The sequence below is a fragment of the Thunnus maccoyii genome, chromosome 6 (assembly GCF_910596095.1).
Source record: "Thunnus maccoyii chromosome 6, fThuMac1.1, whole genome shotgun sequence".
NCBI classification, from domain to species: Eukaryota; Metazoa; Chordata; class Actinopteri; order Scombriformes; family Scombridae; genus Thunnus; species Thunnus maccoyii.
In genome coordinates this window covers 3,816,177-3,839,108 of record NC_056538.1, presented here as the reverse complement: position 1 = coordinate 3,839,108, position 22,932 = coordinate 3,816,177, and the positions used below count along the sequence as shown (strand labels likewise).

The 22,932-nt window shown below is 40.2% G+C and overlaps 1 protein-coding gene across 1 annotated transcript in view; it reads right to left on the bottom strand.

Moving 5' to 3' along the window:
- LOC121898454 (alpha-2-macroglobulin-like) overlaps positions 1-22,932 on the bottom strand; it is a 48,642-nt gene that overhangs the window by 6,689 nt on the left and 19,021 nt on the right. The window contains exons 16-27 of the mRNA XM_042413540.1: positions 12,552-12,698; positions 12,299-12,398; positions 12,076-12,199; positions 8,998-9,223; positions 6,480-6,606; positions 5,779-5,900; positions 5,600-5,651; positions 4,744-4,827; positions 3,705-3,881; positions 1,066-1,141; positions 698-854; positions 499-573 (exon numbers count right to left, since the gene is read on the bottom strand). Coding sequence (XP_042269474.1) covers positions 499-573; positions 698-854; positions 1,066-1,141; positions 3,705-3,881; positions 4,744-4,827; positions 5,600-5,651; positions 5,779-5,900; positions 6,480-6,606; positions 8,998-9,223; positions 12,076-12,199; positions 12,299-12,398; positions 12,552-12,698 — 1,467 coding nt within the window. The remainder of the gene's footprint in view (positions 1-498; positions 574-697; positions 855-1,065; positions 1,142-3,704; positions 3,882-4,743; positions 4,828-5,599; positions 5,652-5,778; positions 5,901-6,479; positions 6,607-8,997; positions 9,224-12,075; positions 12,200-12,298; positions 12,399-12,551; positions 12,699-22,932) is intronic.

The window sequence follows — 22,932 nt, the reverse complement described above, 5'->3', positions numbered from 1 at the left end:
TTGTTGTAATCGTGTGCATTTATCCCAGTTGTTCAAAAATCATAGACAAGAACAAAACCAGTACTTGATAAGATGAGGTTAAAGAGGCAAAGTGATGGAACACAGGACTGATATTTACAGTATATATGTAAGACAAATGTGCAAAAAAATTGGTACTCAAACTTGTACACTGTTGTCATTTACTTCACTTTTTGTCTCTTTACAGCGTATAAATTGTACAGTATAAGACAATAAATTCCAACAACGAAATAGGAGTCCCTGGTGCAGGGACAAGGACATCATCCCTCACTGGCTTCCTACCCATGAACACGCCAACTGTGTTTGTTGGAACTGATGGTGAAGCTGGGGCACTGCTGCCAAGAGTTGAACCCATGTGTCTGCTGCAGTTTTCTGTTTTCCTTTTTTTTTTGCTATGTGCAATTTGTTTGACTCCGTTGACTTTAACAGGAGAGTTGATCGAACAGGTACTTACAGATAGTTGTCACATATGGTACTTACATCAACTGAAATATTCATCTCCAAGAAGGCAGCAGTGATGTAAGCACTGAGAGTCACTTCATCAGATACACCACCCTGTAGAGAGGAAGCATCACTCATGTTTACACACAAAATATTATACACTAGCATATTATAGGCTGGCTGAAAATGCTGACATGAAATACAGTACCTTCATTTTCATACAAACTCCATGACTTACCTTCATTCTGTTGTTAAAGAGTTTTCCTAACTGTTTGAAACAGCCATTTTGAAGCTGTTGTCTCCTCAGCCAAGTCTTTGATTCTTCAATCTTTGCTGGGTCAATGTAGATGAAAGACTTTGCTTTGGCAAAGGATCTCAGCACAAAAGCAGTCAACCTGTAGATAAGTTAAACGGGGTCAGATATTTAATAAAAGGAGGTGTGCCTGATTTTTGTAAATGTGTCACCTGTCACCATGATACACTATGTAATTGTGACCAGATACCAGTTAAATAGCACTGCAGTTCAGTGTTGAAGTTTAGTTAATGTGTTGTTTTTCAGGTGTATGTCTACAGATAGACATCACTGTGATTCAGTCATTTTCTCACCAAGTGTTCCCTTCTCCATGTCCAAATGTGCTGTAAGCGCCATTGTGGTGTTTGTAGTTCAGTTGCCTCTGGTAGCCTGTATCATAATCATAACATGCAAATCATGATTATGATCATGATCTGATGATTAAAACAATTTGGTGAAATAGACAGTTTTTTACTTTTTTTCATATGAGGGGCTGTAGCTTAGGGGTTAAGACAATGACCATGACTTGCAGCATCATAAAATGCTCCCCTCCAAAGAAACTGCTTGTACAAATGTAAACCACCATATCTCCCCTTTCTTTTTCAGAATATACCAAAATGTGTAACCTCCTGCGCACAATTTTGGGTTGCACCAGCTATTTGAAAGTCCATTACTAATCCTTTATTATACATCAAAATATGTTCTCCAGTGATTTATCATTATCTAACACTGTATATACTCATCAATTCAGAATTTTTGTAATCCATTTCTGCATCTATGTATATGTGTGTATATATATATATATATATATATATATATATATATATATATATATACATATATATATATACACACACACACTACACAGTACTGTGCAAAAGTTTTAGGCACCCTAGATGTTTAGATTCTTATCCATTATGCAATACCATCAGGGAGGTGTCTGATCGGTCCCAAATTTATTCATGACATGACAATGACCCCAAGCATACAGCTAGAGTCATAAAGACCTATTTTCAGCAACAAGAAGAATGATGAGTCCTGCAACAGATTGTATGGTTTGGCCCCCACAGAGCCCTGATCTCAAAATCATGGAGTCAAGCTGGGATTACATGAAGAAGCACCTGAGATGGCCTAAATAATAAATCCACAGAAGAACATTCTTTCTCCAGGATGGTTACAACAACCTACCTGCAAGTTACTACGAAAAACTGTGTAGAAGTGTACCGAGGAGAACTGCTGCTGTTTTGAAGGCAAAGCTGCTCACAGCAAATATTGATTTCATTTAGGTTTCTGCTGTTTACTCAACTTTGTAAGAAGTAAATTGATAAATTAAAACAATTTATAGCAATATTTTTCTAAGCATTCTCACTTTACTTTTAGTGCCTAAAACTTTTGCACAGTACTGTATATGTGCTTGTGTGTATATACCATGGTCTGGGTGAATACTCTTTTCTGATTGGCTGGCATGTGTGTGTCAAAACCATTTAATGCACACGTACTTCAGCTCAAGTTTAATCACCATTCTTAATTCATCCGCTACCCAACCTGTAACCGTAGCAACATTAAAGCGTATAGCTGTCAAAGCTTACTCGGTATGAAGTTTTGAAGAATGGGACGCAGCAGAGGAAAAAGAGATGAAGAAGAAAAGAAAGAAACCAAGCAGAAAATAAGGAAAAACCCGAAGAGCTTCAAATGATAGAGGAGGAGAAGGATGAAATTAATACAAAAAAGGCACACCTTCTTGTTGACTATCCCTTGCATACATACATATATATATATATATATATACATATATATATATATATATATATACATATATACATATATATATATATACACACACACACACACACACACACACACATATATATATATATATATATATATATATATATATATATATATATATATATGTATATGTATATGTATATGTATGTGTATATATATATATATATATATACACACACATATATATATATATACACACACACACACACTGAGTCCTTTTCAAACTTGTGAGAAATTGTGTAATTCAAACTCAGGCCAGCATGCTTCTCACCAGGACCTTCTCTTCATCATGGAGTTGTGATATGCTCCTGGTTCCATCCTCATCTTCGTCAGGTTCAGTCTAGGTCAGGAATATTCTCAGAACTATACTCTGGTAACTTTTTCTGTATTGAGGCCACTTTCACTGCATCCAGGAAAGGAATCCCTGCCCATCGAAGCTTCGGCTGCTGCTCATCACAAGCCTACCACAGCTACAGTCACGGCCATCTTGAAGGCTTCAAAAAAGCCAGTGTGTGGCATATGTCGGCATGCTGAACTTTCTGAGTATCATTAAGGTACACCCTCACCTAGAGTCTCACTCACTCACTCTTCTTATTACCACAACTCCTGGCATATCATTGATCCCCATTTGACTATCAATTCATCCCTTTGTGGCTGGCCTTTCTCACCCTTCAACCCCTCCCATCCCTGGCCCTCATTCATCCCCTCCTCACTTTATTTAAAATACAATTATTAAATTACTTTACTTAATTAAGAACAGATTTTAGGTTCTTTAGGTCCTTTTTTTTTTTTTTTTACAGTTTTATTCATTTATGCATTTTAGAGGGAAATATTGGACCAACCACTGCACTCGCTACATTTTTGTGACAGCTGTAGTTAATAGTGAAACACTTGAATGCAAAACCTATGAGCTTACAAATATGATCTAACCTCAGTACATAAGGTAGTTTCGCACAACAACAGACACTATCTACACATTAATGCATCAATGATTCACAGTCTGAAAGAGGAAATTATTCTGAGTAATTTAAATCTGATATGTTGACAGTAGTTCGTACAGTAGTAATACAAATACTCCTGTAATATATCCTACTTGTAATGTGAATGGTCTGAAAACCTCTTACATATGATACATGGAATAATGGTGTATTAAATAGCCACTCACCACTAGTCAGGAACTTGGTAGCTTTTTCCGTGATGGCTTGGGTCAGCTGCTGTGTGTTTTTCAGGTACTGGAGGATGTAGATATTGGGGGCCAGGAGAGCCATGTTCTGCTCCCCACATCCATACGGCATCTTCAGCAGTCCATCCAGGTTCTTCAGGGCCCGGCCCAGGATGTCACCTGCACAAAAACACTGAGCTCTTAAGACATGAAACTAACCTGATCTTTAACTTCTGCATTGATTTGGGAGACAAATGAGCTTATACACCCATTGATGCTGAACAATTTTGTGATCCTAATTGTGCTACTCTATATGAATACATTTCTGTATATTGAATAGATAGATAAGACACACAGTGCCTTGTTGGACACTGTTTACTCAACCAATGTTGCTATAATTTAATTTGCATGTTGGATAGCACGATTTGGAAATCTGTATCAATGTCCTCATGTCCACAGTCTCAGCAGTGCTTTCCAAAAACTTTGTACATTTATTTGATGCTATTTGGCAGCTGTTTTTTAAAAAAATCTCTTGTGTCAAACCTTTCTTGAATACATTGACAAGGAAAAGTTTTTAAACAGTCTTTGTTTGACAGACTGTGGCTTAAATGTTGACATAAATGGATTATCTATCTCAAGCAGGTTTCAAACATGTCTCTTCAGATTGGATTTTTTAACATGCTAAAATGACCTGAAACCAGTGACTGTCTGGAATTTAGTGAATCAACCTATAATCACATGGCACGGTTTGGAGATAGTCAGTTGTAATGTAAACATACACAACTTGTAGTAAATGGGCTACAAAATGCACAAGCATCTGTATGATCCCTTAACCTTTTATAGTTACCAGGATATACTGTATAGTCTATATACTGTGTATATTCTATGAAAGTGCCATGGTTAAAAAAAGTGTCATGATTAAGTACTTCATCAAAAGTGGTTAATGCTTTTAATTTCAGTGTTACAGCATGAAGTGACACAGTTATACAGCCAGTATTGTTTTATTAAGCAATAGTGAATTTATATCAAGGAATCTGTTTACCCAGAACTGATAGTGAAGCACGGGCAGACCCATCAATCACCTCCTCAGGGAGTTGTAGTTCTATTTCTTTTGTCAAAGCCTCTCCTGGTTATAGCAAGAAACACAACAACACAAGTATGAGTTCTGGTGCAGAAAACTATCACCTTAGTGTGAGACAGTCAAGCAGAAGCAACCGCCTTATTACAGATGTCATTTAGAATGAGCCATAAATGGATGAAGCCCTGAATCAGATGTTTTCATATCATTTTACCGCCTGCTCCACCAGTCTGTACACCTGCCAGTGAAACAAACAGGAAAGAAGTTTTGCACCAGCAAGGTTCTCCAACAGCAGAACAGCTGTCTGTAAACCATTGTCGGCAGTGATATGTCAGATATACAATTAATGATTAGTTTGTAGCTCTCATATGTAAACCGACTTTACAAGGTGTGTCTCAACTAAGGATAAAATAAAAAGAATACTAACAGCAAAATCAAACGTGGACTCTATGTAAATTAAAAGAATGATAAAATGAATCACACAAAAGTAATTAATCAATGTTGCATTTCTAAATGTGCGTTTGATTGGCATTTTACAAATCTCTGTATAACAAAAATCACACAGTCAGTGTAACTGGTTATCAACTTAAACCATGTTTTACTAAAGATTGCGTCTCTCACCTTATATTTCATCTTCACATCACATCACACTCAGATAGCTTTAGAAAAACATGTGTATGCTAGTCTGAAGACTGTGTGAGGTTCTCACCACACATTCTGTTCTTATAAATACCAGTTTAAGTGCGGGAAATGGCGTATGCATGGTTTTTGTGCGTACGCATCGTTTATGCATCTGGCCCCTGGTCTTAACCATACTGACCTTTTGGGCAGAGCAGCCAGTTGTGAGTCTTTGTCATCTCAGTTCCCTCAGCCTGAGAGGGAAAGAGGAGGAAAATCATGTAAGTAGCACATGTGCTCTGTCAAAGCTGATCATTTATTTTGTCATCAAATGTACAGTATACACTTTTTTCTTTGTCGTCTTGTATTTAAGGTACCCACCTTCACTATGAGAGATCGTGTGACCACATCAACGCGACCTCTCTCTGGCACGGTCACAATGTCATTGCCACATGACCCGTGGGATGCCACAGCTTCAGCACTCACTGACACATTCACGACCCCTAAAAATGATCATAAAAACATGTATGAAGATCAGTTATCTACATAAAACTTCTTAGAGCTTGGAGTGTTTTATTACAGTGGATCCCTCTCCACCGTGACACAGTTTGGAGGAATGAAATGTGTAGGGAATAAATAGAAAATCCCTTCTAGTCTTTTTTATAATTTATTTTAGTCTAATTAATATATTTTCTTATCACTCAGCCTGACAAGTTTATATAGAGCAGAGAGGAAAATATAGAGCAAAAATATTTTGTTGTAATACATGTTTCTAAATGGTCATTTACATGAATGGCATATCATAGCAACGGTATAGTCCAATAGATACAAAAATTACATTAAAGTTTCTTTCATGTTCATGAAAGTCCTAGAACACATCTTACAAGTTCTACAATTTAAATCAGTTTTAGTCAGTCGCTTTAGTCAGTTTGTTGTCATGGATTTATTTTGAATTACCACGAAATACAGAACACTTGAAAATCAGAAACAAAATTGGAGTAGCAGTTTATATATAATATTTTAGCAATCTCTGATTGTATTGACAAAATCTCTGCACACAAGGATAAAGGTGTGACACTTACCTAAGACTGAAGGTGCCATGGTCCAGCTGAGTGTCTTGTGTTCATTGGCACACAGACAGGATGTGTACTGGTCACCAGAGAGAGGGGTGAGGGTGTAATCTAAGGAGGGTGCTGGAGTCACAGTGACCTGTTCAACAGACATAATCTCAATTTTAAGCCAGTAAAGTTACAAAAAAAATGATTGACAGTCATATTGGTATGAACAAAAGTTTTTGACTAAAATATTTTAACACCAATAGTAATGGATATTTTTGGAGTTTAATTAGTGATCGTATATGCTCAGGCCTTCTTTTTTATTAGAGAAAATTTGTGTCAAATAACGTACATCATGACCTACATGTGTAATTGTTTTGGACAGATAACAGAATAAAAGCTATTTGGTGTGAATTTGAATTCTTCAAATATAATGCAACCTTGGTCCTTTGCCTCATGTCCTTGATCCCAGTGATGTCTCATTTCACTGGGAGGTCCTCTTATTTTATGCTGTGACATTAAAGCTTGTCTGTATCCCTGTATTGGATTGACTGACTCCCCCTCTGCCCTCAGACAAACATCTGCTATAATAGAGGGGTTGCAGATTATATATCAATGCGTTCAAAGCAGAATGTTCTTGGGGCAGCCCCGTGGCTAAGGGGTTGTTATTTTGTTACATTTTTACCCTGCAGCAAATGTCTTGAGGGCCCAAACCATAATGATTCAACACAGTGTGTAATGTTAAGCCCTTTTCACACATGCAGTCTATCCCTGAAATATTCAGGAACATTTCCTGCATGGGGTCATGTGTGAATGGGAGCAGGGATTGATATTCAGTGACATCTGTACCGCCAATTTCCCACCTCAAGACCTAGGCTGTAGTCAACTAGTCTTTTTTGCTTGGAAGGTTCTTAACTGAGTGAAATGACCTGGAAGTATCTAAGTGGCAGAGATGATAAGAGCTGATCGAATTCTCTAAAAAGGAAAGGTGCTTCAGTGCTTTCTTTCTAATCTCCTTTAGCATAGGCTACACTTGACCATCCTTTACGAAATGAAAGGAGATAATTCTGTCCCACAATTCCTTGCAGCAGTAATATTTAAAACGACCAAGCAACGCACCATTCACAAACTCAAACAAAATGATATGTAGAGTAGTAGATTTGAAGGCCCAACATGTTATGTCTATCTAGCATACATGTAACACTTATTTTCATCCAATAATTGGGATTCAGGAGGGTGAGCATGAGAAAGCTTTCTAAATGTGAAATTTCATTTCAGTTTTGTGACTGGCAGCCTATATTCCCTTTTTTTAAATTCAATTCCCACCTTGGTAATGAAGTAATATTTTTCACTGCAAGCATGTAATCATCGCAGGAGACAGGGGATTACGCCCCCTCCAAAATATGAAACATGGAGTTTTGTCTCCCCAATATTTGTAAATGACACAACATCAGATTCCCCCCAAAGCTGAAAGAAAGCTAATTTGTTTCCCTCAATGTTCAGTGTTGAACCAACTCCAGTGGAAACGCAGTAGATTTCACAGAAAGCCTCCTGCGTCTCGTTTTTGTTCGTGTCCAGCAACAGCGAACAACCCCAAATATTTTGAGTCCAGCTCTGAATATATTTGGTCCATCAAATCTGGTATTCTAATGTAACAGAACGGAACTTTAGCCTATTTGAAGCGTCGGAGGGAGGGGGATAAATATATTGCGCAGCACATAATAGATGCACACAGGCCATTAAGGATGCAGGCAGCAAAGTTATGTACACTGAAACTCCTGTCTGTGCATAATAGGTTTATCTGTCCAATCAGGCAACAACTAACTTATTGCACAACAAAATGTTGATCCCTTGATCAACGTTTATTTTAATGATTAGAGAGTAGTAGTATCAGTATGTAGTATATGGAAACACTTCCATTTGGTGTTTGATTGGCTTGTATGGATGAGTCTCACTCTTCATTAAACTCTCCATACAAAATCCTTGATGAACCATAAAATCAATAAAAATATAACAAGCTCTGACAAACCTAACGTTTGTCTGCACAAAATGACAGAGAGCCAAAGTTAACAAGCTAAAGACTACTACTCTTTTTGGTGGAGACTGAACTAGAGTTAGAAGAAGAGTTAATACTGGACTTACATTCATCTGGTGGACACAAACTGGACTCAAATAGGATATTAATGCTGCTTTGTGTCTGCAGGATGTGTAAGTAGACAGTTGTTTGCTGACATGTTATTGTATTAGTCATAACAACTTCATCAACTGTAAGTAAGGTCTGTGTGTGAGAATTTGTGTGACAGTAACCCTCTAATCTGTGCATGCATGCAGTGCAAGTGAGAAATGTGCAGTGTTAAAGCAGTGTTAAATTACTACAGTGGCAACTTATAGTAACAGTCATGACTTCTATGGCTTTACATTGTAACATTCAGTGTATTTTCTTCAGTTTCAGATTTTGACTCCAGTGCTTACATTCTTTTATTCTGATAGTTCTTCAGCACATACAATGATTAAGTAGTATTGTGAGTGTTAAAATATTCATTACCATGATACAGCTGGACAGGTAGTTGAAGGTGGTTGCCTTCAGTTCAAAGTGCTCCCCTCGGATGATGGAGTAGGGCAGGCTGAGCTCAAGGAAGAAGGGCTGGAAGACGGTGAGCTCTTTACGAGGAGCCAAGCCAAAACCCTGAGGGGACAAACAGAAAGCCTCCGTCTCCCAGGTGGTGATGGTGTCTGGGACAGTGAGGGACACATCTTTCATTCCAGACTCTCTGGATCAAGACATACACACAGACACATTATGTGAGTTAGAGAAACATACTTTTACTATCTCAGATTGGTCCTGTCAAGTTTATAATTACATTTTTCATTTTTGCTGCTTAAGGTCTCATTCACTAGCAAGAGCCATGCCACAACAATATGTCATTTAAAGATTTAATGGAAATTCAGGAGGTATAAGATGAATGGATGTAAAAGGGAGGGGTGAAGGTGAAAGGAGGAGGTCATCTGTTAGGTTGGTCTGGGTGGAGGGAGAGTCAGTGTGGGAGTTCTGTCTCAGGCGTGTTTCCACCTGAGCTGATTACAGGCCCCTAGATGGTACCTAGAATGAGACATGGGAGAGGTATGCACCGTATTGAATAGGAAAGGATGAGGGGAGGAGAGAAGAGAGCATGAAGGGATGTGGGTAGAGATGAGCGGAGAGAGGGATGGGGTAGGTTTGAGGTAGGAAGGTGAATGGATGAAGGGAAGTTAAAGGGAAGGTGGATCCAGAAATCTGTGACAAACAGGGCAGGATGGGTTGACCAGGAATAAGTGGCTTGAAAGGGGATTAGAGGTGTGGTTGAGGTGTGGCCCTGCTGGCCTAAGTTAACTAAATAATAATAATAATATATTTCAGTAGTTGTTGCCTGATTGGTAGCTTCAGCTCATTCAAAATTCTGCAGCTCAGCTATTAACCAGAACCGAGAGAGAGCACATTAGTCCAGTTCTAGCTGCTCTGCACTGGCTTCCTGTAACATTCATATTGACTTTAATGTCCTCCTCCTTACGTACAAAGCCGTTAATGGGCTAGGACCAAGCTACATTGCTAACTCCATTGTTAACTATTTGCCCTCAAGAACACTGCAATCATCTGATGCTGGTTTATTGGAGATTCCCAGCAACAGCCAAAAGAAAATCGGGGATGCAGCCTTTGTCAATTACACCCCAAAACTATGGAACACACTACTGATAGATGTCAGGGAAGCCAACTCACTAAATACTTTTAAAAACTTATCTCTTCACTTTAGCCTTTAACTAGTTTTTCCTTCAGTCAGCTTCACGCTTACGCACTACTGCACTTGATTTTATACATTCTATGTATTCTGTTTTAACTATTAAGTCTCAAATTACTACAACTGAGGTACGCATTCTATGTATTGTATTTTCACTTTAGTTTATCTTATGTTTATTAACATTATCAAAAGGGTTTATTTTCCCTCTGAAGTTCATTTTATGTCTTTTATGTCTTTCTTGATGTGAAGCACTCGATGCATGTAATTTCATTGAGCTGCACTTTGGATGCATTTTTTGTATGAAAGGTGCTACACAAATACAATACTAATATACAACTTATCATTATTATTATTATTATTATTATTATTATTATTATTATTATTATTATTATTATTATTATTATTATTATTACGTATTCTGTTTTAGACATCAGTGGGCTTTATCTTCCATCTTGTGTAAAAATGGCAAAATACTTTGAGTTTTCACATATTAAGTCTCAAATTACTACAACTGAGGTACGCATTCTATGTATTGTATTTTCACTTTAGTTTATCTTATGTTTATTAACATTATCAAAAGGGTTTTATTTTCCCTCTGAAGTTCATTTTATGTCTTTTATGTCTTTCTTGATGTGAAGCACTCGATGCATGTAATTTCATTGAGCTGCACTTTGGATGCATTTTTTGTATGAAAGGTGCTACACAAATACAATACTAATATACAAATTATTATTATTATTATTAATATTGTTATTGTTATTATTATTGGGCAGATATGCAGAATAGGAATTTCAGTGTTATTACTGTGTTTTGGTGCTTTATGGTTCCTCATAGAGGTGAACTTTTTAGTTCCTCAGATACACCTGAATCTCTTCACCACTGGTCCATTTAAAGGGTCAGTTCACCCCTTTTTCTCTTTTACTTCTTTTGTATCTCTGCATTTAGATAGTTTTAGATTGTTAGATTGTTGTCTCTGTCTCAGTACTGTGGCTCATTAAGAAACTTTATCAATTAGGTTGATTTGTTTCCCAAAATATGATGGATACAATTAGCCTACATTATTTATCCAGCTGAAAAACATTCTATAAATGGGGGAAAAAAATAAACAGTGAGCAGTTCATTAACCATACTTAAAGGTTCTATGTGTAAGAATTGTGAAGCAATTCACATGTATTAATCATTTTTTATTGCCAATGAGTGAACAGGTTGTAACATAACGTAGAAAACGAGACCTTCCCCAACTTTCTCGGTTGTCTGTAACAGCCTGTGGACTGATTTCTATGTGAAGGACCCGAGCCAAATTTTCAGCAGAAATCCAAAGGATGTGACGTTTTTGCACACTCCCGAGTGCCTTGCCTTTCTCCCACTAATGTCAACAAACAACGTCAACCCCTTTTGCTTTTTCTGTTGGTGGTCACACGTTTATGGGGAGGCTGACTGACTGGGAGTAAGAGATGCTTTGCTGAAACACGGTTGAGATCTTTTCTGTTATTATGAGAAGTGTAAGAGAGGAAAAGGACATAACCTGCAATAGTCTCAGGCCGCAGAGCAAGCACACACGTGAGTGTGACCAACAGGATGTTGACTGCAGGAATTTCTGACTCTTACAAATAGAACCTTTAATCAGTGTACACAGCATAGAAAGTTTTGAGTGTGTATGAGAAACAGAGTAAACAAGAGATGAAAAACTGCAACTTCATTGCTGTTGTTTGCCAATACAGAGCAATTTGTCCCCGTTGTTGTTGTTCTTTTTCAGTTTCTTTATAGCATGAAAAAGATCTGCAGTGTTTTGGTTAAGTGTCTGAGCTGACAAATAACATGACGTAAAGAGGCTTGTGATAAAAGCTCACCCAACTTCCACCAGGTCCCATATCCAAGTCTCAGGGAAGAAAGAGCGGGCCGTCTGTATTGGTGGAGGTGGACTTGCATCTCCACTTGGTGCTGAACCAAAGCCAATTGTCCGATAAAATACGTCTGAAGAAACAGGACAATATTCAATCAGAATCAGTGGTCAACTTGAAACAGTGAACATTCCTGAAGTTATAGCTTGTAAATGTTCAGCGTGTGTCTTACTTGGTTGATCGTAATGATGACTGTAGTATTCTGTTCCCTTAAAGTTCACACATGATGGCATCCTGATGAACAGATTTGTTGCCATCTTCAGGCCCATTTTCTACATAAACCACCAACATATAAAGATGGCACTTAAAAGCTGGGTCTGTATTGTAGTATTCATTATGCAGTTTGTTATTCAGTATCTTCCATTGCATTTTCACAGCAAATGTCCTGCCAGCAATTAATTTAGGAATTGGTGCATAATGATTACCTGGAAAACTGTGTAAGCGTCATCTTTTTCGCCATGTCCAGCGTACGGCAAAACATATCTTCTTTGTCTCACATTTATACACGCTACAGGATCTTCAACATCATGTGGAATACCGGATGCTTTTTTATCAGGCAACAAGTCAAATATCTGAAAAGAAAGAAAGATGAAAGGCTATAATTTGTGAAATATTTGCTGTTGTAAACACTGACCAATATAAAAGTCTTGACAGATATGGGGTACTCTTTCATAACAAAATGTTTCAGTTTGGAAAGTATTTCTGTAAAAATATCTCTGAACCTACACTAATACTCCATTCATATCATGTGGGAAGGAAGGCAGTAATGGGAAAGATTCAGACATGTTAGGACTTGTGTTCAAAACATCAGACAACTCACAACAGCAAATTTGCAGGATTAATAATAATAAGTGCAATCCATATGTAGCAGAATGGAAATGTATTCCAGTCTGGTTTGAGCAGGCCTGTAGTCTCTTAGCCTCTTGATTACTCAGCGATCTCGAGCCAATCATTGTCTGTGGGCACCCTGTAAAGGCAGGTAGTTGTTTTCTGGGTGCTCCCTTGACACTGAACGCACGCCCCGCCTCCGTTCACCGGACTTCCGCAACTGCTGCAGGTATGAGAGTAGTTTCTGTGCTGGTCCTCAAAGTGTGCTCCCATGCTGTTGCTTATGTTAGTTTATGGATCCCTCCGTGGTGACTCACCTCCCTCAGAAGTGATCCCCTCATTGGACTGCTGTCAGTAGGTTCACTTCTCTCTCGCACCGCAAATTTTATTATGTTGCGTGTAGTGTACAGGTGTTTCGCTTCTAGGTCCCTGTATGTAGTAGCAGCATAGGCTCCATAGACGCACTCTCTCTCTCTTCCTGAACTTACAGACGCTGCCTGATTGGTATGTAGCCTATTATGGTGTCAGGTTCATCTTCTTTTTGGCAGCTGTCATTCTCATTTTAATTTGATTTTTCATTATGTATTACAGGACTGTGGGCTCTGGCCAGCCGTATAGCAACTTACTCGGGAGCTGCTGCGGCCATTCTTGCCCACACCGCAAGAACACTGCTGCTTTGCCTATAATTAGCGTTAATAATCATTGTCTTTGTTTTCGATTTGTTTGGTCGGGTCTGCTGCTGCTGCATTGAAGGCCGGCAGTACCACGACTAGAACTCTTTTTAGCTGAGTCGTTTTAATGGTGTGGGTGTGAGTGTGCGTGTGCGTAGTGAGCGGGGGGTTTTCTTTTTTTGTTGTCATCATTTGCTTATTCTCAGTTTTGCTTAGTTTAGTTCATTTATTTGTCTCTTTATAGCTTATATAATGATTTCATATCACTAATATTGTTTTCATAGTTTATTTTGTTGTTTGCTTATCCTCAGTTTTGCTTAGTTTAGTTCATTCATTTGTTTTTACTTTATAGCTTACATAATGATTTCATATTACTAATATTGTTTTCATAGTTTATTTTATTGTTTGCTTATCCTCAGTTTTGCTTAGTTTAGTTCATTTTGTCCCAACTTTATGGCTTATGTAATGGTTTCATATTTATAATCTTGTTTTTCTACTTTATTTGGTTTATTTGTTTATGTTTCCTAGTTAGTTGTACAAGTACAGGGCTTTCGTCTTTATGCCCTGTAATGAATGTTGTTTGGTATTGTCTATGTGTTCATTTAGTTTAGTTTTGTTTGTTGGTCTATTCTTTTCTTTTCTTGTTTTGTTACACCACCAGCAGGAGGCCCTTTCCTATAGCTGTTGATAACCAGTGTGAAGCGTTTCAACATTAGGGCAACTGTATGGTGGTTTTGTTTGTTGGTTGAGCACTTTATTGATTTTGTATCCCTTTTTATTTTTCAGGAGCTGAGCGCCCATGGTGGTGGGGTTGGTGACTGTAGGTGATGGTTCCTCCTTTTTCCTGTGTGCTGTGTTTAACTGAGCATCCCTGGGTTTGACCCTTCACCAGTGTGTGTGTGTGTGTGTGGATGTGTGTACAGGTGTGCTTTGGGGTGACTCTCCTCTGGACACCTTTCCTACCTCCCCTCCACTGGTAAGCCTTGGCACTGAATAATTCCCCTGCCCCTCTTTTTAATATCTGTGTGATCGGTACGTTTAATAATTGTTTTTTTTTTACTAAATTTTGCTATTGTTAAAAATAGAGAATTGATGCTCTCTCTCTCTCACTTCTTGGTGTAATGAACCTATTGCCTTTTGAGTTAATGGTACTGGTCTGAGGTAACACTTGTCCCTGGGTAAAACCCCCAGGGTGGCGTAGTTGGATCCTTTTGATAACACTGGTTAGTGCCCTTTAATCCCTATTCCTCTTGTCACAGTCTGGCGTAGTTGGCAGGATTCACTTTTTGAAAGCAGAGACGTGTGTTCCCCTCTTCTTTTTTTGTTCTTTCTTTGTTTTGTTGCTTGTAAAAAAATAAAATAAAAAAATAAAAAAATTGTTAGCAGCATTGTTTAATCTTTTTGTTTTTTTTCTTCTTTTTTTTGGTTTGTTTGTTCTTGGTTGCTTAAAGGCAAAGCAGCAGCTAATTTCTTGTGGATCTGTAGGAAGTCCTGGTAAGGTTGTATCACCGTTCCCCACCAACTGTAGAGCTTCCCTTCATTGATCAGGTTGTAGTTATGGAGGAAGAGTTTCGAGAATTGAGGGACCTAGCTGCACAGTTAAAGGCAGATAATGAGAGGCTGCGCCAGGAACAGGTTGCCGCTGTGCCTGGCCCTACTGCTGGGCCTTCTACTTCTTCTGCCTCAGATACTGCTCCTTCCACTGCTAGTGCCCCTGTCACAGAGAGACTGGTTTTTGTGCCCCGAGACAGGAAATGTCCCATGTTTAGGGAAAGATCAGGCATAGGTTTGACTGAGTAGATTGAGGAGGTGCAAGCTTGTATGAGGGTGAGACATTTATCTCTATCAGATCAGGCATTTTTTCTGTTCGATCGCTTGGAAGGGCAAGCACGTGAGGAGATAAAATATCGCCCTAGTGCAGAACGGGGGGACTCAGCCAAGATCATTGCTGTGTTACAGGAGATGTGTGGGTGTTCTGAGTCCTATGTAGCCTTACAGGAAGCTTTTTTTCCAGAAGGTAACAGTAAGGGGAGACTCTGCAGTTCTCCCTTGCTTTGATGGGCCTGATGGAAACAGTAAAGCAGCGTGCACCTGGTGGTATGCCTAACGCTGATGTTTTGCTGCGGGACCAGTTTGTTGAGCATGTCCTTGATGGTGCCCTCCGTTGCAAGCTAAAACAGTTTACTTGATGTTAGGGGAGAGGCAATCAGGTGGGAACGTGAGGGTTTGCCAGGTGGTGCGAGGGGTCAAAGTCACTCTGTTCCTTCAGCGTTTGGTATTCAGTATGGTGTCCAGAGTGGTCCTCAGGGGTGGGTTAATCCCCCCCAGGTAGCTGAGATGGGTGAGATGAGGGAGCTGCTGAAACATCAGCAAGAGCAGTTAAATCAGCTTACTTGAAGCATTGGACTTTTGCAGAACTCTTACCGGCGCAGCCATTCACCTCGTAATGGTCCCATAATATGACAGTGCTGTCAGCAGCCTGGTCATTTTGCTAGGGAGTGCGATGGGGCACGTGTTCCTCCTCGCTCCCAGCACTCCTTGCATGCTCCCTCACAGTCTGGTAGGCAGTCTCATCCAACTCAGGCTTCGGAAAACTAGCGCTCACCCGATTGCAGAGCAATAGTTCAGGTGGGGCATCTACTGGCTCAGGGGTTGGTCCCAGTGATTTGGAGGACAGTTCCAAGCTAATGTCAACTTGGACAAGTCCTCATCTAGATGTGGACATGGGTGGAGTTAAAGTGCCTTGTTTAATAGATACTGGTTCCATGGTGTCTACAGTCACAGAGAGCTTTTTCCTCCAGCATTTTGAGCCGTAGGGTTGAGAGCACCTTCACGCTTGTCACTGGTTGCAGCTTAGAACGGCCAATGGGTTGCCTATCCCCTACATTGGCTACTTGGAGCTGGATGTTGAGCTCTGTGGTAAGTTAATGCCACAGTGTAGGGTGTTGGTGGTGAAGGATTCCCCCGGTGAGTTGTCCTGTCAGGTCCCTGGTGTTTTGTGATTCGCAGATGCTACTGAGAGCTCTTTGGGCAGCATGGCTTGGCCTTGTTCTCTTTGCCCTCTCTATCCGAGGCCCCAGAGTCAGTTGTGCAGGCGTTACAAAAGTGCCATCGGGCTAGTGCGAGGCCCCTCAGGATACTCCAGGCAAGGTAAAGGTTCAGGGTAGAAAGGCTTGTCGTATCCCAGGTGGTGTGATGAAGGTTGTAGCAGCCACATGCTCGGAGCAGTATTCAGGTACTACTGTGTTGTTTGAGCCCCTGGACTCTGGCTTTCCCGCTGGACTGCTTGCGTCCGCTGCTATAGTTCGGGTGACAAGGGACACAGCCTACATACCAATCGTTAATGTTGATTCCACTGACGTGTTGCTCTACCCCCGCACCATTGTAGTTGTCAGCTTGCCCACAGGGGTCACTGAGGTGCCATCTGGTGTAGCTACAGTGGGGTCTCAATCTGTTTCTCGCACTGTGCCGGATCAGATAGAGGCCATGGATTTGTCCCCCTTGCCTGCATAAGAGCAGGGACAGGTGAGGTCACTTCTTAGGAAGTATACCTCCGTGTTTTCTGTCCATGATGGGGACTTGGGCTGTACTAATCTGATAGCCCATGATATCCCCCTCTTAGATGATGTTCCTGTGAGGCAGCGCTACAGGTGCATACCCCCGTCTGAGTATGAGGTGGTAAAAGAGCATATCAATCAACTGCTAGAGGCACAGGTGATCAGAGAGAGTCGCAGCCCCTACGCCTCCCCCATTGTTCTTGTCAGGAAGAAGGATGGCAGTCTGCGCATGTGCGTAGACTACCGCCAACTGAACAACAAGACAAAGAAGGATGCCTTTCCTCTGCCACGCATTGAGGAATCCCTGGATGCGCTGACGGGTTTTCCACCATGGACTTCGCCAGTGGGTATAACCAGGTTCCAGTCACTGAGAAAGACCGGCCCAAGACTGCATTCTGCACTCTATTTGGGCTGTTTGAGTGGAATCGCATGCCTTTTGGGCTCTGTAACGCCCCCAGCACCTTTCAGAGATTAATGCAGCAGCTATTTGGAGACCAGCAAGGCCAATCATTGCCTCTCTACCTTGATGACATTGTATTTTTTTCTTCCACAGTAGAACAACATCTGGAAAGGTTGGAGATGGTGCTGGGTCAGCTCAGCAGGAAGGTCTCAAGGCGAAGCTCACCAAATGTGCATTTTTCCAACAGTAGGTGCATTACCTGGGCCATATGATCTCCGACAAGGGTGTCTCCACAGATCCAAGCAAGGTAGCAGTGGTGGCTAACTGGCAACCCCCCACTACTGTCTCAGAGCTGTGGTCTTTTCTGGGGTTCGCTAGCTACTATTGCCGGTTTGTGGAGGGTTTTGCCAAGTTGGCGGCCCCGCTACATAGGCTGGTGGCAGAGCTGGGGGGCACAAGGTCTAAGAAGAAGGCAGAACTGGGTTTCATTGGGTACTGGACAGAAGAGTGTCATAGAAGTTTTGAGGCACTGAAGACAAAGCTCACCATGACACCAGTGCTTGCCTATGCTGACTTCTCCCTGCCCTTTATCCTGGAGGTGGATGCAAGTCATAGTGGACTGGGGACAGTGCTCTCACAGGATCAAGGGGCAAAGTCAGACCAATAGCATATGCCAGCCGAGGTCTGAGGCCCACAGAGCACAACATGCTGAACTACAGCTCAGTGAAATTGGAGTTCTTGGGGCTAAAGTGGGACATGACGGAGAAGTTCAGGGAGTACCTGCTAGGCCACAAGTGTGTTGTTTACACAGACAACAATCCACTTAGTCACCTGTCATCTGCCAAGCTTGGTGCAACTGAACAACGCTGGGCTGCCCAACTTGCATCGTTTGACTTTGAAATTAAATACCGGTCAGGAAGAAGCAATAAGAATGCAGATACCTTGTCTCGTCAGTATACACCCAGCTTACAGTAAATGGAAGCCCTGGTCCCTGGCACTTCACTCCCCAAACCACTACGGCAAGACTTGCAGTTGGGAAAGACTGAAGTACCCCAAGCTCCTTTACTGTCTTGCCTCATTATACCCTCTCTGACGTGGGTGCTCTCCAGCAGGCTGATTTAGTGATCCAGGAAGTCTTGGTGTTCTGGAGATGAAAGCAGCGTCCCAACTATGAGGAGCGGAAATGGGCATCTCAGCCTGCATTGGCACTGCTTCGACAGTGGGACCACCTGGTTGAGAAGGATGGAGTCTTGTACCACCAGGTTTTTCGCCCCGATGGTGCTGAGGCAGTACTTCAGCTGTTGTTGCCTGCTAAGGTGCTGACTCAGGTTCACCAGGAGCATGGCCACCAAGGTGTGGAGAGAACCTTGGAGTTACTATGGCCGCAGTGTTATTGGCCAGGTATGTCCTCTGAGGTGGCGCACTGGTGTCAGGCCTGTGAGAGGTGTCAAGTTGCCAAGGATACCCAACCCACTGCTCGAAATTTCATTGGACACTTGTTGGCTTCACGACCTAATGAGATTCTGGCCATTGACTACACTGTTTTGGAACCTGCCCATAATGGAATGGAAAATGTCCTCATAATGACTGACATCTTCAGTAAGTACACACTGGCCGTCCCCACCCGTGATCAATGTGCCTCTACTGTGGCTCAGGTTTTGGTGGCAGAATGGTTCTCCAAGTTCGGTGTCCCTGCCCATATACACTCGGACCAGGGTCACAACTTTGAGAGTTCTCTTATCTTATTTTCAGTCCTAGAGGTATACTGATATACATATACTGAAAGACTGGTTGTCTACATACAAGTTACCATGAGTGATAGACATATGTGAGGAACTAATGTGAGACATTTGTTGCTGTTGCTTTCCAGATATTAATGTCTTTTTTTAGCACCAAAAAAATGTTAACATTTTGTTGCATTGTGTTTGCGACTCACATGAGAAACCTAACAAGTTGACCTCAGAAGATTAGGGTGTGTCTAGGGCTAAATTTAATAAACCTGGGCAGTTCCACTCACTGTCTTGCTCTGGAAGATCTCAAAAGTGAATAGTTAGGAAATAGAAAGCATTACTCTTCTCTTTCCCTAAAAACACATTTTCTCAACCATTCCCAGGATACAGACCATATATAACAACCCAATCTCACGGCAATTCATGAAATAGTCATGAAATTTAATCTTTAGGTTCGTGTACTAGGACATGAATTTTCAATTATTTTGTGACACTCAGCATGACTTTCAAACTAATGTATTTCAATTGGAAGTATGTTTCATGGAGCATGTTCTTTTCTGTCAATCAGGATTTGGGAGCACAGAAGCTGTATTATTTTTCTTATTTAATATTCTTTTTTAACTATAACTGCTACATTATTCAACATTTAACCCCACATTCTGTCCTTATTTCCTTTATTTCTTTATTTTCATTTTATTAGTACAGTCAATGGTCCGTGTTTGTCCGGTGGACATACCGGAGGACCTGACTTATTGTGTGCAGAGCTCTATTCAAAAATGTTGAGATTTAATATGACTGTCCTTTTCTGAAATTGGGCTGGTCACATAAAACGTGACAAAACCTGACAGTTTGACTGACAGACACACTGAATGTGACAGTTTAACAACCAAAGCAGCAGGATTAAAATCAGAGTTTTTATGAAGTTCTTATGAATTGTTGAGTGTTGAGTGAATCAGGGAAGTTAACTTTAGCAGCTTTATTTCCAGCCTGTCTGCCATGATGCATCAGCTGGTTTTGTTCCATTTCTTGGAAAGGATCCTGATTAACTTTCACACAGCTCCATGGATTTAGATTTAAATAGCTTACAACCTATTTATGTATTTTTTTCAGTAACATTGGTGGTAGCAGGTACTAACAGGCTAAGCTAACAGTGTGTTAGTGGTGTTGCATTTGCAGCGTTCTGAGCATGACATCAGAGGAAAATGGCCACCGTGTGGGCAGACTTGGCACTTTCGACTCCTGTTTTGACTAAAATATTTTGAAATAAACCAACGTCTTTACATTTTCTTAACATAGCTCATCTAGATGCAGTGTAATTACTAGTTCGGCTGTACTAGAAATTTGATATATTCAGTAGATATATCTTTTTGCAACCCTTTTTACAACCCTAAACCTGAAGAACTACAACTGTGGTGTAGATTTGTATCAAGATTTGTATCAAGCTGCATGGCACGGCTCTAGGGAATTGTAGTTTTTTAAAAATATATTAGTGTTTTTCCTAGAATTGGACATCGAAAATATTGAATTGAAATTACACTGAGGAGTTTAAGGGGATGGTAAACACATTTGTGTAATACAATTTTAAATATCTAATTGTTAGATGGGTGAAAATTAATTTTAACCATATTTTACCTATATCTGATAGCAAACCCAGTTGTTGATTATACTCACATGATAGCCGAGGTCAAGAGCTCTCTATAACTGTTGGTCTCATGTCTTTGGCCTGTTTTGTTGCTGAATTATAAGCCTTCAAACATGCGCTAAGGTCAAGGTTCAAAGGTCAGTATTTCAAAGCAGGAGCTATGTAGAATCTTCATACTGACATATGTTACTCTGCAGGTTGAGACCTTTCCAATGATGTATTTGGTTTAGCTCCACAATAAAGTTTTAATTTTCTCATTTCATGGACACAAACCATCCCAGGCCTAGTTTCAGAGAAAACTTTGAAGGCCCAAGATATAAAACAAACCTTTTTGTTTGTTTTTTTCTTTTTTAGTGGAAATAATGACCAAAATGAGTCACCTTCAGAGATTATAATACTGCTGATAATCAAGGGCATTACTACAGGCTTGAGGGAAGGCCTGAAGTGCTTGGGTTAGGGTTGGGGCATAGGCTACTATTTACACAACCCTGGAGATTTTTTTTTATCTTTATGATTCTTGGTTTTGGGATTTATGTCAACATGACATAACCCATTTAATCAGGATCTGTTTTATTAGTCAATGCAAGCATACAAAGAATGTGTCTTGGTGTTTGCTCCCAAAAAACACAACACAGAAGAATAAAAATAGATAAAAGTAAGTTAATATTAATAATAGTGAAATAATCTAAATAATACTAAACTTAAATTGAAATTTTAAAGTCTATTTAAATAATAGAATAGTAATAGTTTTGAAATGGGATGTAAAACTTGAAATTAAATATTGACAAAGGAAATGTGGGCTGTGCTATGGACAAAGAAATGAAGTGTATGAAATATATGAAGGTGACAAGAGTAACAATTAAATGTGACATGCATAAATGATTAAATAATGTAACAGTGGAGGTTGAATGTAATGCACATTCTAAAGTCCACTTTGATGAAATATATGAAATAATGAAAGTAATATATGAAATATATGAAGGTGATATGTGAAAGTGCAGGGATTAAATGAGGAATGTGAAACGTAAAGTCTAGTTTGATAACCCTGTCTTCATCCCATTTATATGGCCATATACAAGATGGTACAACATGCTTTATTGGATGACGTGGCTCAATATTAATTGATATGTTTTAAGAAAGATGATTTCATATTAAATATCCTCAGCCACATATTCTTGGAAATATGAAATTAAAAGAGCAACTTCACATTTTACAATCACAGGCTATAAAATGCCTTTTCTTAACAGAGACAACGGTGTGTGGATTCAAGTTGCAGCAAACGGAAGCAATTTGAAATGGAATGAAGTCCACTGACGGCAGACAACCCAAAACAGTAGTTGAACATGCCCACAACACAATGCACTTCCTTAGCCTATCACTATCAAAATCTGACAAAAAAAACTTTATTTCTCAGAAAGAGAAAGGAGAAATTATTAAAACTGATGACCATAACATTAACCTATTGTATTGTTGAGTTATCAAGGACACTTTTGTGTTTTTGTGTTGAGAAATGTTAAAGATATCATTAAAAGAAAACCTTAACATGGTAAGGAAAATACTTCTGGGCAGCAGGTCCTCCAGTCTGCCCACTGGACTTGTCTTGCCCTCCACTTCTGCCTCCTCCTAGTGGGTGTGTGAGTGTGTGTGTGTCTCTCTCTCTCTGGGTTCTAATTGTAGGAGTGGAGACAGGTGTGTGGGAGTCGGGCGAACAGCTGCCATTCATCAGGAGGTCTGCTTAAAAATAGGGTGCAACCTCCTACTCACCGCCAGATCGTAGACTCTGTTCCTACAGTCAGTCACACTTCCAGCCTACTTATTACTGTTCTGTCAGTATCCAGCAATTGCCTGACTTTTGTTTTCTCTGTGCCTGCAGAAGACCTCAGCCTGACCCCGGCCCTGTCTCCAGTCCTACTGCCTCGCCGGCTCAGCCTATCCCTTGACCTGGCTCCCCACTCCATCCCCTATACCCAGCCTCACG